The 18,174-nt window shown below is 51.4% G+C and overlaps 1 protein-coding gene across 9 annotated transcripts in view; it reads left to right on the top strand.

The window, feature by feature from the left end:
* PPP6R3 (protein phosphatase 6 regulatory subunit 3) overlaps window positions 1–9,534 on the top strand; it is a 144,388-nt gene extending 134,854 nt beyond the window's left edge. For all 9 annotated transcript variants that reach the window (XM_080815910.1, XM_080815913.1, XM_080815914.1 and 6 more), the window contains 3 exons: window positions 353–503; window positions 5,371–5,490; window positions 8,723–9,534. In XM_080815910.1, the coding sequence (XP_080672036.1) occupies window positions 353–503; window positions 5,371–5,490; window positions 8,723–8,774 (323 nt within the window). In that variant the 3' untranslated portion in view covers window positions 8,775–9,534. The remainder of the gene's footprint in view (window positions 1–352; window positions 504–5,370; window positions 5,491–8,722) is intronic.
* The last annotated feature ends 8,640 nt before the right edge of the window (window positions 9,535–18,174 follow it).

Genomic DNA, 18,174 nt, shown 5'->3' with positions numbered 1-18,174 from the left:
TTTGACAGACAGATCTCAAGCAGGCAGAGAGGCAGGCAGAGAGAGAAAGGAGGAAGCAGGCTCCCCGCCGAGCAGAGAGCCTGATGCGGGGCCTGATCCCAGGACCCTGGGATCATGACCTGAGCCGAAGGCAGAGGCTTTAACCCACTGAGCCACCCAGACGCGCCCCGCAAGGGGGCATTTTTAAGAAGCCCGTGCCCATTAAGAAGCGGCCGAGGCGGCAGCCAGCGAGCCGTCTCTCTCTCCTTCAAGCAGCAGGTGGAACGCCGGGTGGATGGGTCTGCGCGGAAGGGGAGGCGCGCTTCTTGTCGGTCGTGGTCCGCGTGACCGTCCGCCCTGTGTCCTGTTGCAGCGCCGGCCAGTGTGGCCATGGAAGCCAGCTCTGACGGCGAGGAGGATGCGGAGAGCACAGACAAGGTAACTGAGACAGTGATGAATGGCGGCATGAAGGAAACTCTCAGCCTCACTGTCGATGCCAAGACAGAAACCGCAGTCTTCAAAAGGTAACCAGGGCCAGATCCTGCTGGCGGCTTCAGGTGTTTGGTGGGGGCGGGGGGTGGGGGGAGGGGAGCCTCGAGTGTTAACGTCTTTAATTTGATTCAGATGTGGGTTCAGGCATTAGCCTGACATCATTTAGCGTCTCTGTTCAGCCCCATGAATCTGAATGAAGACAGTGAGAGTTTGAGGTCCCTGAGTGCCTTTCCCCTCTTCCTAGTACTCAGACTGTAGATTAAGTCTAGTGAGTTCAAACTGCAGGAGAATTAAAAATGGACACGTCTGCAGCCGAGTGAAAACTGGCCCATTGAAACCAGGGTCACTGCCCTGCACACCGTCTTCCCCAGACGTGATGCAGTCAGTAGAGCTCAGCAGCAGAAAGAGCCTGAGCGGTCCGTTGGGAAGTTAACCTCACTTCTGAATTCACGGATCGAAGAAGGACTCCCGCTGGCAACTAGGAACATAGCCCCGAAGGAGCAGCGACAGCACTTCTGGCGGAGCTGGGCCTGCGGCGGGGTCGGCAGAGCCCTGCCGGGCAGGAGAGTTCAAGGCCCAGCCTGCGGGGAGGCCCCGGCGAAACACAGCCAGCACAGAAGGGGAGCACGGATTCCCCGTGGGGGGCACGGAGGCACAAGACTCCAAAGTTAAAAGCTAGCAAACCGAGTCCAGCAGGGTGCTCTCGAGCCGCGCGGAGGACGAGCGCGGTGCAGGTGAGGGTTAGGTGACCTGGGGAGGCGTGCCGAGGGTGAGTCACAGACCCGGCAGGAAAAAAATCATTTGGACCTTGGGTTGATGGAATATTTGGGTAGAGGAATATTTGATGAAAATGAAAGCCATTTGTGACTTTTTGGCAGTCGAGGAATGGAGAGGAGCTCTTTGAAACTGCTCAAGGTGTGTTCTGAGAACCTGTAGTGGACTTGATTCTTCTCAGTGAAGCACGAGAATTACGCCCCTCCGAGACGCGCCCCGGACAGTGGGGCGGGCCTGCAGCCCTGCGTTTCGGCCCTGGCAGCGGTCCCAGCCCGTGCTGCCGCAGTGAAACTGAATCAGAGACATAAAGATTTGAAAGACTAAAATGGTTCTTGCTTGTTTGTAGATTAGGATTTTCTACACAAAAAATTCAAACAGATTCATGAACAAGTATCCGAATTACTAGGGAGGTTTAGCAGTATAAACCGATACGACATGTCCTAGATGTGCCCCCCCAAACTAAAATGTTAAGCCTCATCTGTAAAATTGAAAAGCATAATAAAGACCTAAATAAATAGAGAAATATGCCATCTTTGTTAATGAGAAGATGATCTGTGGCATTTTTTTTTTAAAGATTTTTTAATTTATTTATTAGCCAGAGAGAGAGAGAGAGAGAGAGAGAGCGCGCGCGCACAGGCAGACAGAGCGGCAGGCAGAGGCAGAGAGTGAAAGCAGGCTCCCTGCTGAGCAAGGAGCCCGATGCGGGACTCGATCCCAGGTCGCTGGGATCATGACCTGAGCCGAAGGCAGCCGCCCAACGAACTGAGCCACCCAGGCGTCCCATCTGTGGCATTTAAAAAAAAAAAAAAAAGATTTTATTTATTTACTTATTTAACAGAGATCACAAGCAGGCAGAGAGGCAGGAGGGGGGTGGTGGGGAAGCAGGCCCCCCGCTGAGCAGAGAGCCTGATGCGGGGCTCGATCCCAGGACCCTGGGATCATGACCTAGCAGAAGGCAGAGGCTTTAATCCACTGAGCCACCCAGGTGCCCCACTTTGCCATTTTTTAAACAAATTAATGATAAAATGAATGCATTTGTAATCAGAATCCCAGTGGAGCGTTTCATGATGAAGAGGCTGATGGTGATATTCATAAAGAAGACCATCGAGCCAGAAGTAACCAGGGTCATTTTGAAGAAGGAAGGGAGGGAGGCATCACCAGGTGCGATCTCATGGGCATGCTGTGCGGGCAGACCCCACATTTACATGAACTCGGTGCTGGAATGGTGTTACGGTAAGGGAAGGACAGACTGAGAAGTAGTGATTACCCGTGTCAGAGAAAAACAAAACTACATCTGTCTCAACGTAAATGTGAAAGTCAAAGCTACCACTTTGAGAAGAAAACATGAGAGTGTATCTTTATAATTTTGGGGGCTAGAGGGGTTTTTTAACCATAAAAAAGCCAAACCATAAAGGAAAAGGCTGATGAATTTTCTTTAATTCCTGGTCTTCCAAATGAAAAAATGGAAAGACCCACCATTACCTTCAAAGGAAGATCCAGGAACAGAATATAGGAAAAACCTAATATCAAGAAGAAAAAGACAAGCTAATAATAAGTTTTAAATGGACAAAGGACACAAACCATTATCTGCGGCAGAAAACAAGGAGCAGACCTGCTCTGGCGCGGGCCAGCTTTGTAAGTACACAGGGTGCGCTGGTCGTGGTAACGCGTGCCGTGCCGCGCGCAGTCGCCTGCTCGTTCCCGCCTCAGTGGTTGCAGAAAGCAGAAAAAGTGCAAAACCTGCTGGATCCTTTTATGAGGGTGTGCGGTCGTAATTCCAAAACCAGATAAGGATGATTACGGAAAATGGTCACCTTATATCACGAACAGGCAAACTAAATGAAGAAATCCTGTAGAAAATATTTGCTTACCAAGTGCAATAGCATATTAAAAATAATTCACAAGTTAGGGTTTTCCCTGGACTGTCAGGAAAAACGTCATTTATGATGTGTTAACAGACTGAGGAGAAATCCTGCGAGGTTTTTGAAGATATTTTGATAATGTTCTATACCCATATATGATTGAAACTGAGCAAAACAGGGGCAGCTGGGTGGCTCAGTGAGTTAAGGGTCCAACTCTTGGTTTCGGCCCAGGTCATGATCTCTCTCAGAGAATTAAAATCTTAAACACACACACACATGCACACACACAGCTGAGTGAGACAGGAACAGAAATGAATTTCCTTAACTTGGCGAGAGTCAAATACAAAAATACTAAAGCAGAACTTCTACTTAATGAGGAAGTTGCAGGCGCCGGCACGCTCAGGTAAGGAACAAATAAGACGGTCCGTTGTCGCTGGTACTGTGTAGTCCTAGACAGTGTCTGAGGAGAGAAGAACAGGACAGGTAAAGATTTGAGAGGAAGGAATAATAATGATCACCTACCACCGAGTCAGTAGCAAACTTCTGTTAATAAGAGTTCAGCAGAGCTGCTGGGTAACAGATCCATTTTAAACATCAGTAGCCTTTCTCTGCATTGGTCATAAGCAACTAAGATGTATAACGAAAGGCAAAGTACCAGTCATAAAGGACATCAAACTTAAGATAATTCCTAAATAATTAAACCCACATATCTAGAGAGAAAACTTGAAAGTGCTAATCAAAGCAGTCCCAGAAGAAGAGTAGTCACGGGTACCTGGGTGGCTCAGTTAGGCGTCTGCCTATGGCTCAGGTCATGATCCCAGGTGTCCTGGGATCGAGTCCCATGTCGGGCTCCCTGCTGTGTAGGGAGCCTGCTTTTCCCTCTCCCTCTGCCTGCCACTCCCCATTTGTGCTTTCTCTTTCTCTCTGTCAAATAAATGAAAAATTTTTAAAGATTTAAAGAAGAGTAGTCCCATGGAGGCCATAGTGGTGGGGTAGGGGGGCAGCTCTGTGCAGAGGGCCGTCGTAAGGTGGAGTTGGGAGGCTCACAGCGTGGGGCACTGTGCCACCGAAACCAGAAACATGGATCGGAGTTGCAGAGATAAATCCTATGACACACGCGACTCAGAGCTGTTTCTGTCCCTCGGAATACGCATATATCATGGCTACCCATTTTCATTTTCTAAGAATGAAAGTAACACGTAGGAAGCACGTAGTTGCTTTCGTGGGGAGGGTGTGTAGAGTGGGGATAAAGAGTAAGGAAGCAGGTGACTTGGGTTGTCAGCAGATCTTTTTCTCCTTATAAATTGCCTAGACCCATCCGAAAGCCACCCAGAAATCATCCTGAAGTTAGGTTTTTCATAAGCGAATCCAGGACAGGGTTCCACTCTCAGAAGGATGGCCCTTCCCAGAGGGAACCTCCAGCTGCCCTTGAGTTGGTTCTTGTGCTTCCTTAATTGTGTCAGAATGGGAAGTGCAGACAGGATAGATAAGGGTCTGTCCTTAACAGCCCACAGCCAATAATCTGAAACGTTTGCTGCTTGTCTTTCTCTGCTGGGGGCCATCAGAGGGCAGATAACCCTTCCTACACCTTGCTTGCCCCCTTGGGATCCTGCCTGCACCTGTTCTGGCCACCATTCTCGGCGCTCTTCCTCCCCGTGCTGTACTTCCCACCGCTGTCAGAGGGCGGCTCAGGGAGGAGCTCGGTCCCGGTGCAGGCCCCGGTTCCCTGCCCCTACGGCAGGAGCAGCAAGCCTGATGGGGTCATTCCTGCTGGCTTTGGATGCTGGGCTGGGCCCGCGGGCAAGAAGCCGTGACTAAAGACTCGTTCCTTCAAACAGGTTCCTTTGCCACCTCCTCCGAGTCTGCAGTTCTGCTTATGCGCAGTCGCGGGCATAGTAGCCCCCACATCCCTCATTTGTAGGAGTATTCTGAAACTCTTGTACATTTCTTTTTCTGTTTTGCACACTTGGCTTCAGAGTGTTGAAATCCTATCGGTATGTACAGTAATGCGGGCCGTTCTTCATCAGACACCAGCTGCATTACATCGTCCCTCCTCTGGTTCCCTCTCGTGTGTGACCCTCGCCTTTCGTGATTGCCCAGTCACTGTCTGTGGTCCCTGTGGCCCCTCCCCTGCGCATGCTCGGCCCCGGGGCTTTAACTCCATGGCCGCCATGACTTCCAGGGTCATTTGCATGCGCCTTCATCCTCCACGGGTGCCGCCCCCCGGGATGTCTAACGCTCCCTGTCCCCCTCTTTACTGCAGTGAGGAAGGAAAACTGTCTACCTCTCAAGATGCTGCTTGTAAAGATGCCGAGGAGAGCCCTGAGACAGCAGAGGCGAAGTCTGTGGGCCCCCGGCCCCCCAGCAGTACCCCAGAGCAGAGGTAACTCCCCAGATCTGCCCAGGCCCTGCTCCGCCTGTGGCTGTTGTCTCCCGGGAGCTGGGAGGGAAGTCTGCCCCCGGGGCGGGGGAGCAGGGGAGCTGGTCATCACCCATGTCCTCGGCGTTCAGGCACTTCCTTAGCACAGGCCACGTCTAGGCAAGGTGCCTGAGTCAAGAGCTCACACCAGTTTACCTCCTTACCCCAAAGCCAAAAACTGGGTTTTGGAGATTCGGCAACATCGCTGGCTCTTTAAGAAGCTGCTCAGAATGGAGGGAAGGCCCTGCGGCGCCGGCGCACCTGCCCACACACGGGTGCTCTGGAGAGGGGCTAAGTCGAGGCCGGTATTGAGCCGCCCAGGATGGGGGCCCCCAGCCTGCAGCAGCCACCGTCTCACGGGGCCCCCGAGGTCACCAGCCGCCAGCCACAAGCAACGCCTGGTACCCCTTTTCCCATAATCATGCGCGTGTGACACACGGGGAGAGCCTTCCTGGAGACCTTTTTATAGATGTAGCCGAGTGGTCTCAACTCTCGGGGTTCCCCTGTGGTTTCGTGTGTGCAGAGTGTTTGTCTTGGTTAAGTGTGAAAATCGCACTGCCAGAGCCGAGTGATTAGGAACGTGGTATTTTCTCTCTGGTCGCCTATTGCTTAGACTGAGCCAGTGGTCCGAAGGGATAGGCCAAGCCGGAGCCTCCGCCGCCGAGGGCCGGCATCTCCGCCCATGCGCACGGCCTCGCAGGTAGAGCAAGGGCGGCCTCCGTCACTTCAGAGCTCGCGCCTGAAGATGAGGATTTGCCCTTGGATGGCAAGACACTGTGCTCAGCACTTCCCGGAGTTACCTTTTTTGTTCTGTACATATCTAAGTTTGTGCATTCCTTCCGTAAGGAATAAAGTAACCTTTAAAGCCATTTCAGAGAAGTTACACTTTCCCTCTCACCAGACCCCATCCCCAAATCTTTCCCTTTGAGGGGCGACAATGTAACCAGTGGGAACCAGCAGGGGGCGCCCTCTGTTCACTGGTCAGCAGACCTCTTCAGTGGTGCAAACCCTGCTTCTGTTTCTCTCGTAGCAATTACAGCCAGAATGAAGCGTTTGCTTGTGTGATTTAAAAAAAAAAAAAAAAAAAGCCTTCTTGGCATGTAAAGCAAATAAATGATAAGAGCTGTTTGAGCATGTTGGCTCTGGTGAGGGCTCCGAGAGGAGGAGGCATGGGGACACCCCTGCCTTGAGGGCTCCAGTCCTGGCTGTGCTTCAAAGTGTTTTGGGCAAGTCACCTTTTTGCCCGGGGTTGTCAGTGGATGTTTTTTCAAAGGTATCTTGTAGGATCTTCTTCCCAGTTATGTCATCTCCCTAATTTCTGCCTACAAATTCCCTTTATATTGAGAACTGCTTCGAAGGCAGGACCGTCAAGTCTGTTCCAAGTTGGAGTTGCTGCAGGAATCTCTCTGTTTCTCGGGCATGAGTGATACAGGAGGCTCTGGGACCATTTCCTTGGCTCTCTGGAGGGCAGAATTACTCACTTCGGGGCAGCCTGCCTGCTCTTCTACCTGCCTGGAGATGTTGGTGTGAAGAGCCCTGCCTCTCAGTCTGCTGGACTGAGGTGGTGGGGGGGAGCACTGGGGAGGGCCAGGGACAAAGACGAGGGCATCGCTTGTGTCCGTGCATTCCTCCGTCTGTCCTTCCTTCCCCCGACACACGGGAGTGTGGCAGCCAGTGGTGGAGGCCTGGGGGGGGAGCAGTTGCTAACACCCTCAGACATTGGAGGGCATGTAGAAAGGTGATGCTGAGGAGCCATCGGGAGTCCCGCTTAGACGGGGCGGCGGAGGAGGGCCGCTGGGAAGGTGGCACTGAGCTGCTGGGATGGCAGGGAGCAGGTAAGTGGTCCGGCATGCCCCGTCTGTCCTCAGAGCGATGTTCGGGAGGCCGAGAGAGCCATTGGGACTTGACAGATGCACTGTTCCCCCGCATGGTTCCCATCACAGCCAGGCTGTCGTGAGCCCTTGGGGTAACAGATGCGCAGTGTTGTATTGAGTGACTCTCACAGCCATGGAATTTAACGTCTTACTACCATGCATCGAGCGCGTGCGATACCTGTGCTGGCCAGTGTGCCGGGCCCTCGGCACCTGTCATGCACTCAGCCACTTTCAGTGGGGCTTGTTGTCCCCTGTGCACAGGGGGAGGACCTGCGCTGGGAGAGGGGAGAAAGTGCTCTTGAGACCGGCAGCTTGTGGGCAGTGATGGTGGGATCTGTACCCGGTGTGTCTGCTGGCAGAGCCCCGGTCCCCCTGGCTCTCAGACACCGTGATTGGAAGCAGAGTGCATTGCCCGTGGAGCCAGCTTCCTGGCAGGTGTCTGAAGCCTCGGGCTTGTGAGTTGCGAGCTGGTCCAGAAGCATCTCTAAGCGTGCTTTCCTAAGCCTGCTTTGTAAACTCTGGAAAAGCTGCCAAGACTGTCTTCCATGTTTAGGCTAGAAGGTCGAATTTGTTTATCTGCCACCATACTGTTCATCTAGCGTTCCCTCCTCCTTTCGGGGGGGAGGGAGGGAGGGAGAGCACACACTGGGGTGGGGGCAGAGGGAGAGGGGGAGAGAGAATCTTAAGCTGGCTCCTGACATAGGGCTTGATCTCAGGACCCTGAGATCATGACCTGAGTCAAAATCGGGAGTCGAAGGCTTAACCGACTGAGCCCCCCAGGCACCCCTACCGTGCCCTCCTCTGTGCTCCCAACGTCAGCCCTAACACTTGCCTGGTGGGAGCACGTTGTTAAAGTTCACACCTGGTTTCAGGCGCTGGCCGTGTTCATAAGCCTTTTGTTGTCCTCTACAGTAGAAGAATCCTGCTTATTCGAGTGAATTTTTATGTGGATTCCAATATAGGGAACAAATAAAAAGCTCTTTGAAGGAGGGATTGGGCACGTGGTGCGTGACAGGTCTGGGAGCAGCCGTCTAAACACCGCTGACCCGCCTGCATCCGTGCCTTTAAGGCGCTGAGGGGTGGTTTCCCGGAGCCCCGCTCTGCCGCAGCCGGCTGAAGCGCGGAAGCCGGCAGAGCTCCTGGAGGTTCCTGGAGTTTCCGGTCCTTGCATCCGTGAGGCCTCCCAGGATGTGGCTCCTGACTGCCAGGCTTCGGGCTTGACTTTGGAGAACAATGTTAAAATGAGTGTTCCTGCCCTCAGGGAGCTAAACCACGTTCGTTTCTCCTTTAAGCGCCTCAGATGTGTGTCTCTTCCTCCACAGGACTGACCAGCCAAGCGTGCCAGGCGACACGTCCGTCAACGGCCCTGTATGATGAGTGACCCCTGCTTGCTGCTGACTGAGGACCGCAGGCCGCCACCGCTCGGGGCCTCTGGAGACCTCCCCTGGAGCCCGCCAGGCCGACACTGCTGCACTCACTCTGCAAGGGATCAGGACCAGCAACCTTTATATTCTAGATTCTAGGACATTGTACAGAGAAATCCAGAAGTGTAAAAATATTGCACATTGACAAATACCAAGAATTTTTGCGTATGTTTATATTGTATTGTTCTAAATAATGGGTAGCCTGTGAAATAAGAACGTGCCGCCCATGTAATAATAGTAGTAATACTAGAGTTAAAATGGCTGTAAGAATAGTTTTATAAAAGTGAATACACAGATCTATTGTATTTGAAACATAACTATTTGACAATTATTAGTGTGACCAAAGTATTAGGCAGTTTTCATACATTTTTCACCTTGTACAAAATTCTGAATTCATTTCTCTTCCAGGCCGGCAAGGAGTTGTAGGGTTGAAATGCCCTCTAAGTGTTATTTTGGTTGTTCTAACTTACAAACGTGATTTTGAATAAGAAATATTTGGTGTTCTTTTTATAACCAGTTTTTGATTGGTAACTGTTTTCTGTATTGTTTTAAGCGGATCAAAAAATGTAAGTCTGTTGGTAGAGATTAAGTATTTATTGCTACAACTTAGTTGATAAAGTGATGTTCTTGTGAAGCCATATGTTCTGTTAAAGTCTTGTTTGCTTGAAATGGTTATTCCTGCAGGTGAAACACTAGACTATTGGAGTGTACATGGCTGGTGGTTTGAGTTATTTTGTTTTTCGTTTTTCGTTTTTGTTTTTTGTTTTGTTTGGGTAGTTCCTCTGCCTTTTAACCCATTCACCAAAATTTACCTTGTTAACAAATATCACCAATGAACATTTCTGAGCAGTTTGCATATTTAACACCCTAGACCGATCAGGCAGGCCAGTGGAGGGACGCTCGTGCTGCGGGCGCGCGTTTCCACCTCGAAATCCGAACCTGGCACCCAAGCATGGGGATTGTTCTCCTGTACCTTGTGAGGTTTCCATGCGTAAACCCTAAACCAGTGTATTTTTTTAGAACTGGTTTGTGTATATATATAGTGATTATGGATACTAATTCAATGTAATTTATAATTTTCTATGTCAATATAAAAATACATCACCGCCTTCCCAAACAGCCGAAGCAATATATCGTATATTGCCATATCGTCCGGGGAAAGGGTTCAATTTCTTCACCTCTTGCACTTTTAGATGCAGATCAGGTTTTCATTTCTGTAATAGAAGACTATTCACGTATTTTTACATCATTTGTTTGTCCTGACCAGTATTTAAAACCAAAAGGATATTCTGAATAATGGCCAACGATTTTTTTAGAACTAGCATCCCAAGCAGCGTGCCTAAACATTACATTGCATATGGAAATAAAAAAAAGAATCAAATGTTTAATGCCTTATTTCTTATTTACTTTTCCATTGTAAATGGTGTAGAAGTTGTGTGAGGCCTCCCAAGGCTGACCTAGCCCTCCAGGACAGTGGAGTCAGCGGTGCGCCCTGGGACGGACGGCACGGGCGCCTCACTTGGCCTTTGCACCCCTCCTCAGGAACCCTTTCTGTTGGGAGCTCCTCCCAGAAGAGACTGTCCTCGTGCATCCTCCTCTGGAACCTAGCGCCACCTGGGGACAGGGCTCCTTTCGCTGGCCTCAAGGATGCTGACTCTGTGACAGGGGACCTCGGGGACCGCCAACGGCGGATACGCTCTTGTCTCGCCTGGTGGAGACTGGCCCCCGCCGGGGATGGTGCCAACTGCCTCGGCGCCGGTCGGATTTCGTTGGCCTCTCCATCCCCCTCCAGGTAACACAGCGTCCTGTGTCATCCCACCCGCTGCTGGCGCCCGGGCACCTGAGGTCTGTCTTTGGAGCAGTGTTTTATTTAGCTCGTCTTCTGGGGCGGGGAAAGGACACAAGGGTGCAAAGAAGAAAGTCGGCGGTCCAGCCAGGGGCCAGGAGCAAGTACACGCTCATTTAGTCTCGACTTCCGTTTCCGTGTGTCAGCCATACAGAACCGCGAGACTGACCCGTGTCTACAGTGCAGCACCTGTATTAAAAGTAACTACAGCGAAAATAAAGCCTGATTCTTTGTTTCTAGAAATCTCCTCTTGTACCTTGCATAGGCTTTCATGACCAGACAAGGTATGTGGGGGCACCACTGATTTTCTTTTTTTTTTTCACTGTTTTTGTTTAAATTTAAATTCAATGTAATAAACCTACAGTGAATTACTAGTTCCGGAAGTAGAGCTCAGTGACTCATCAGTAGCATACGACATCCAGTGCTCATGACATCACATGCCCGCCTTCCTGCCCGTCACCTAGTCACGCCAGCCCCACCCGGCTTCCTTCCAGCGGCCCTCAGTTTGTTTCCTAGAGTTGAGTCTCTTATGGTTTGTCTCTCTGATTTCGTCTTGCTTTATTTTTCCCTCTCTTCTCCTATGCGCCTCTGTTTTGTTTCTTAAATTCCACATATGAATGTGATCATACGATCGTTCTTTCTCTGACTTACTGCACGTAGCGTAACACCCTCGGGTTCCCTGCATGATGATGACTGAGCAGTGTCCGTGGTACACACGTGCCGCATCTTTACCGTCATCTGTCGGTGGACCCGCCAAAGGCTCGTTTCTGTGGTTGCCTGTGGTGGGCGTTGCTGCTGCCGCGTGCTGTCCTTAGGGGTCAGGGCTTCCTGACAGAAGCTGTCGGGCTGTCTACCAGATGCTGCGTTTAGCGAATGTCCTCCTTAGGGGCAAGGACTCGTCTTGCCCGCAGCTGCTGTCATCCGATCACCCGGAACTGTCCGGGTCTGACACCCAGCTGCTCCGTGGGTTCGCTTCTGACCGACAGCTGCCGCGCGCGCGCGTGTCTCCCGATGGTCGGTCTGTCCTCTGGCTGTTCGCCTGCTCCTTGGTTCCTCTTCTCCAGGCTGCGTTTCTCGGCCTCCGGCCCTCCCAGTGACTCTCGGTGGTGCGATTTCTCAGGTGTTCACAACGGTGTTTCACGGGAGGTGCTACTTCACAGCTGCTCGGTTTTCCCCGCTCCTTCCCCTGTTCACATAAGCGAGTGTGGTTCCTGCTCCCCAGAGCTCCCCCCGTCCCTAGGGCCACCCGTGCAGCTGCGGGCACCTGCCTCCGCACCCCAGCGCCGCGCGCCTCACACTGGGTGGTGGGGGGCAGGGCTCCGGGGCCGGGGGTCGAGTTCGCATCCCACCTCGCCCTCTCGTCAGAGCTGACTTCTCTCTGTCTCAGCTGCTTTTCCTGCCTGAGGGGACTTAATAAGAACAAGTTTTTAGGCCTTAAAGTAGACAGAACAGTTCTCGCCTGTGCTCAGTGCTTTATAAATGATAGAACTCACTTCTCGGCTCCGCAATGTCACGGGCGAACCTTCCGGATCCTGGCTTCGAGCCTGTTTGACCTAGAACCGCCGCCTCCTGAAAACTCCAGCAGCTGCCGTCCCGTCAGACGGCTCCAAAGTCTGCTCCGTGCCACGGGTCCGCCGGGTGCCCCCCCCCCCGCCCCCTGTGTTCACAAGCCGCGCTGTCCCGTGTGTGTGTGCGCGTGCGTGTGTGTGCGCGCACCCTGCACGGCCGCTTCTGCGCGACGGGCAGAACTGGCAAGTCCCACTGCTTTGACTCCTTGGCCGCCCCGAGGTCCTTCTTCCCCTTGATGCACTTTCTTCTCCGGATCCTTCTCCCACCCGTGTTCATCCCCTTTCAGTCATTGCGGGATTCAGTCATCGCTGCGCTCGTCCTCGCCGTCTCCACCGGTTCCCGGTACTTAACCCGCGGCAGGCGGCAGGCGCTGCTTGGCGCTTACCCCTCCACCCCGCCGTGTGTCCGCGCGCGTGGAAGGTGAGGACCGCCGTGCCCGGCAGGGCCACACGCTGCCTTAGGTGAGGCGCCTGGTGTGCTGTGGTTTGGCTTCTCCTGTAGGGTTCTCTACTTGTTCACAGAAATGGGGTTCTTACTCTGCCGGGCTCTGTTCTAAGCATTTTATACGCGTTCGCTTCACTTCACGCTGATTTTATGAGCTAGGAGGCGGCCTTCGTCGTATTTGCGTACAAGGGAGGTTCTGGGGGGGACTGATTTCTTCCAAGGACGCCTAGCCGGCAAGTGACCGTCGCGAAGACTAAGTGTGACGCGTTTCAGCATAGAATGCAGCTTGACCGCACACGCGTGCCTGATGGTAGCTGTCACCACAGTACACTCCTGGTCAGAGACTTCCGGTGGGTTTTTTCCCCTTAGAATTTGACAGTTGAACGTCAGAGTAGCGCGAGTGGAAATGGGCTGCATGGAACGTTCGGTAGCCAGTCAAACGGTAGGAACGTCAGTTGACAAAGACTGAGGAATAGTGCTCAGAACAGTTCCGACGCAGCTGGGCGTGCAGGGACAATTAAACTTGGACTCCGCCAACAGGAGTAGAGACCTTTGGGCAACTGCTAGGACTGTACTCACTTGCTCCCGGCCGTGACCCCCCAACGACTGTTGGGATCCGCCGGCAGAGTGGAGTTGTTGCAACAGAGACCATGTGGCCTGCAAAGCCTGGGACACTGACTGTTGGTCCTTCGTGGAGAAAGGTTTCCGGGCCCTGGAACAGATCAAGGAGATGGAACAGAATCTGCAAATGCACAGTCCGGTGGCTCTCAGCAGCTCTGCCACAGCAGCGACGGGAGGACGGTCTGTTCAGCCCAGAACTAACGACTGGGTATTTGTGTGGAAGGAAGGAATGTTGACTCCTGACCACCTTATACAAACACTAATCTGAAATGGGTTATAGACCTAAACAGGAGCCCTTCAGCTTCTAAAAACTAAGAGCTAAACCACTTCGGAATGGGCAAGGTTTTCTTGGGACGCAGAAGCACAAGTCACCGAAGGAAACTCCGTGGGCTTCACCACAGTGGAGTTTTTCCGCCCTTCACAGTGAACAGGTCGGCCCTGGACTGCCGTGAGGAGAGTGTACCCTGACGGGGGACTCCTGCCCTGACGATAGAGAGATGCAAACCCAAAATAAGATGGAAAACCCAGTTTAACAAACGGGCAGGAGACCCGAACAGATCATCACAAAGACCGTACGTAAGTGGCCAAGAAGAACATGGGAAGTTGTTCAGTGTCACTGGTCATCCAGGAATGCAAATGAAAACCACAAAAAGTTACCATGTCCCATCTGAGAGAACGGCCAAGATTTTAAAGAAAAAAATAAAACACAAAAAACCTGACAATACCAAGTGTGATGAGAATGTAGAGCCACTAGGCCTCACCGCTGTCTAAAATAACGCACCCAGTGGGGCGATGTGTTGGGCAAGTGTCCAGTTTTTTAAACTGGGGATACTTCCGCCTTGGGACGCTGCAATTCTACTAGACATTCACGCAGGAGAAGTCTATGTCCACAGAAGATAAGCAAGTGTGTTTGTTGTTGCTTTATTCGTAATGACCAAAGATTAGAAAAACCAGGAAAATGGATAAGCAGGTTACGGCGTATTAACAGAACAGAATATCGCTCAGCAATAACGAGAATGGACTGTGCTAAATGCAACATCTCGTCATCAATCTTGAAAATGCCGCGGGAATGGAGGGAGCCGTCTAAGCCAGAGTACCTCCTCCTCACGGAGCTCCGGAGCGGGTCCGACTGACGGACAACGCCGGAAGTCAGAGCTCCGTTTGCTCCTGAAGGGGAAGGGAGGGGTTGGCTGTAAAGCGGCCCGGGGAGACTTTCCGGATGATGGAAACCAGCACCTCGTGCCGGGGAGGTTGCCGGAGTGCAGGCATTTGTCAAAACTCCCTGGACTCGACACCTAAAGCCTGTGCACTTTAGGACCCGTCATTTATACCTTGAACAGCTTCTTAGATAAGGAAGAGGAGCAGAGGAGAAAGCAAACGCGAGGTTGTCCGGGAGGACACGTGGCCCGTGTCACACGGTGACCAGGGAATTGCCTTTCCTCCCCGGCCGAGGAGGAGAGGCCAGATCTCGGGGGATTTGGGAAGGGATCTGAGGGCGGGCTTGGGTTAGCGTTCTCCAGAAGCCCGCCGGGGTACGTTCTAGACGTCCCCCCTCCGTGCGGCCAGCCTTCTGTCCTTGCGCAGGGAGAGGTTTGCCCTTGTTCCCTGCTGCCTGGTGCCAAGCGGCTGTGTCTAGCCCGAGGGTCAAGTGTTGGGAAACCGTGTCCCTTGAAACAGGTTCATTAATAAAACGAATGTTTTGAATCTCCGTGTTTGCTGTGTCTTCTCTCCAGAGGGGTACTGCGTACTGGTAACCTCGAGGTTCGAGGGGCCGGGCAGGATGGATTGCCGTCACTAAAACTGCACGGCCCAGTTCCAGGCACAGGAGGAAACGGGGAGCAGCAGTTTGCGGGGGGGGGGGGCGGGCTTGGAGGTGGGGCCAGGCGTGCCTTCGCGGCTTCCCCTCCCTGGGGCACAGCCACACCCGCGGCGGACCGGAGCTCCGTGGCTCAGTCTACGGGGTTAAAAGGACCCACAAGCGGGCAATATTCGGGGTAATTACTGTTCCTCCTGACCTTGTATTTCTCTGTGGGATCTTACAGCCACACTGACACTCCTGGCCTCTCTCTAACTAATCTCACTCTCAGGGGAGGAGGGACCGATTCATTTCATTTGGGAAAGAGGCGCATTTTTGGTTCCGTGCAGTGTCTCACCGTTGCTGGCCCTCCAAGGAGTCCGTTCTAGTCTGTGTAGCCGCGCGTCAGCTGTCCCTCCGGACCAGACCTGTGGTTGTCCTGCTCGGCAAGCCATCAGCGAAGCGAGTCTACGTCAGGACTGAAGTGTTGACACCCACGTGGCCACAAGTCTCAAACTGGACTTCTTTCTTTCTTTTTTTTTTTTAAAGATTTAATTTATTTATTTGACAAAGATCAAAAGTAGGCAGAGAGGCAGGCAGAGAGAGAGGAAGGAAAGCAGGCTCCCCGCTGAGCAGAGAGCCCGATGCGGGGCTCGATCCCAGGACCCTGAGGTCATGACCTGAGCCGAAGGCAGAGGCTTTAACCCACTGAGCCACCCAGTTGCCCCTGGAGCTATTTTTAAAACCCACTGAGTCCGAGGCGGCCGTTTAATCGACAGCCATCAGGCGCCCCTCAAACTGAACTTTCTAACCAGGTGTTCTTCCATTCTAATTCTCACCTATTTCTGAACTTGCAGGCAGAGAGGGATCGGTTCCCCTAGTCCTCCTCCCAAACAAAATTAAGAAAAAGATGTAAGTTGCTACATCAAATCTAGATTCTCTTTTTAAAAGACAGATGGTCAGACTCGGGTAGAAAATAAAACCAGCAATATGTTGTTTATATGAAAGTCATAAAAGTGACAAAAGCTGAAAACAGAAAGTAGAGGGAAATGCAAACAAAAGACAGTATCAAGGAAAGTGGGATTTAAAGTTAAAACTACTGGGTAGGGCTGAGGAACGGTGCATCAAACCATAAATACAGCCGCTAAACAATTATTAGAAATACAAGGAAAGGGACTTCGGTTTTCAGCTATAGGAGTGATTTTTTATCAGTTTAGACATCCTGTAGACAACAACAAAACCTCTAAAAATCGCGCTGTTTGAAGGCAGTGAGTGGAGAGCACATAGGCTACATGTGCTTTGAGGGCCAGGGTCCTAGAGAAAAAAGAACCACATCTAAGTAAACCTGACATTCGTGCCACTTCCCATCTTCCGAGTTTGCTGATTAAGCCGCACGAGGCACAGCAGAGAGCAGAGGCTCGGAGCCGTCAGCGCTTGGAGAGCTGGGAAGACACACCCGAGGAAGAGCTACGGAGGAGGCCACGACTGAAGGCACAAGGTTGGAGAAAAGAAACATAAGTGAGCCTGACATTTATTACTTACCTCTCAAGGCCTTCGGTGATTCCTAAGTCATGCAGGGAGAGATGCTAAAAAGCCAAGTAGAAGACAGCAGCTGAGAAACTAGGAGGCTAAGAAGAGTCTAGGCAGCTCGGTGTTGGGGAGGCAGAAACCGGAGTGTAGGGACTTCAAGGGAAGAGGGACCCACAAACGTGTTGAAACCACTGGAGAACAACACTCTAAGAGGACGGGGACAGCAGAGACAGAGCGGTCTCTTCTACCCGGAGAACTCTTCCCAAGGACAACCGAACCATCCAAAGAGCCGCTACCATTTTCCATACAGTGTTGGCATCGAATAAAAACTTGGATGTGCTGCACGGCAACATGTGCCAAGGGACTGAAAATTGGAGAAAGGTGAGCCAGATCTTGGAGATTTTAGATTTTAAATTATTAATATATTCAGGATAATAGGGATCCAATTGGAGAATTTTACCAAAGAAATTACCTATTACAAAAAAAAATCAAATGGAAATTCTAGGTATAGTAATTGGAATTAGAACTGCATAAATAAATTTAAACACAGATTGGACAAAGCAGAAGATAAGATTTAGGAATTAACGCTAGGTCTGTAGAAAACATGGAGACAAGTGTGGAGAGGGAAAGGATAGGAAATGCAGAAAAGCGCCTAAGAGAAATAGAGAACAGAGCAAAAATGTAACACACATGTTTTTGGAGTCCCAGAAAGCAGAGGGGAAAAGAGTAGGATGGAAGAAACACCAACAAGAATTTTCCAGAATTAACCAAAAGACGTAAAGCTTTACGTTCAATAAACTCCCCGGATGTCAAGGACGATAAATGCAGAGAACCACAACCAGCAACGTCATGGCGACGTTGCAAAACCCCAGAGCGAGAGACATCGCCTCCGGTAGACACGGTGCTTTTTAATAGAACCGAGGCAAGAGGGCGTGGGGTGACATCGTGCGCTGAGAGGAGCGCCGGCCTGGAGCTCTGTGCTTTACAAATTACCCCCCAGAATGAAAGCAAAATGAAAACGTTTTCAGAAAAACAAAACTTAAGACACTTCAGCAACAGCAGAGCTGCATTCAAAGGAGGGTTCCCTCCCGGGGGGAAGTGAGAACATCAGGAAAGGACGTAAGTGGTAAAAAGAAATGAATGTGCCTGTGTCTCGGTGGCTGAAAATACCCTTGGGTTAATACAGTGTTGGGACAAGCGGATGTGCACCAGCAAGAACGAAATTGGACCGTCGCTTTACATCACGCACAAAAATAAACTCAAAAATAGATGGAAGATTTAAATGTAAGACCTGCAACCGCTAAAGTCCTAGAAGAAAACACAGGGTAGAGTTGGTGACACTGGTTTTGGCGATGATCTTTGTGGATAGGACACCAGAAGTACAGGCAACGAGGACAATAATCACAAGGGGGATTACATTAGACTAAAAAGCTTCTGCAAAGAAACAAATGAAAAGACATCGATGAACGGAAGGAAGCGTTTGCAAACCATGTATCTGACAAGGGGTTACTCTCCGAAATGTATAAGGAACTCCTACAACTCAGT

The sequence above is a fragment of the Martes martes genome (genome assembly GCF_963455335.1).
Source record: "Martes martes genome assembly, chromosome: 10".
NCBI classification, from domain to species: Eukaryota; Metazoa; Chordata; class Mammalia; order Carnivora; family Mustelidae; genus Martes; species Martes martes.
The sequence above is the reverse complement of the archived record's forward strand: the minus strand, read 5'-3'. Positions and strand labels throughout refer to the sequence as shown.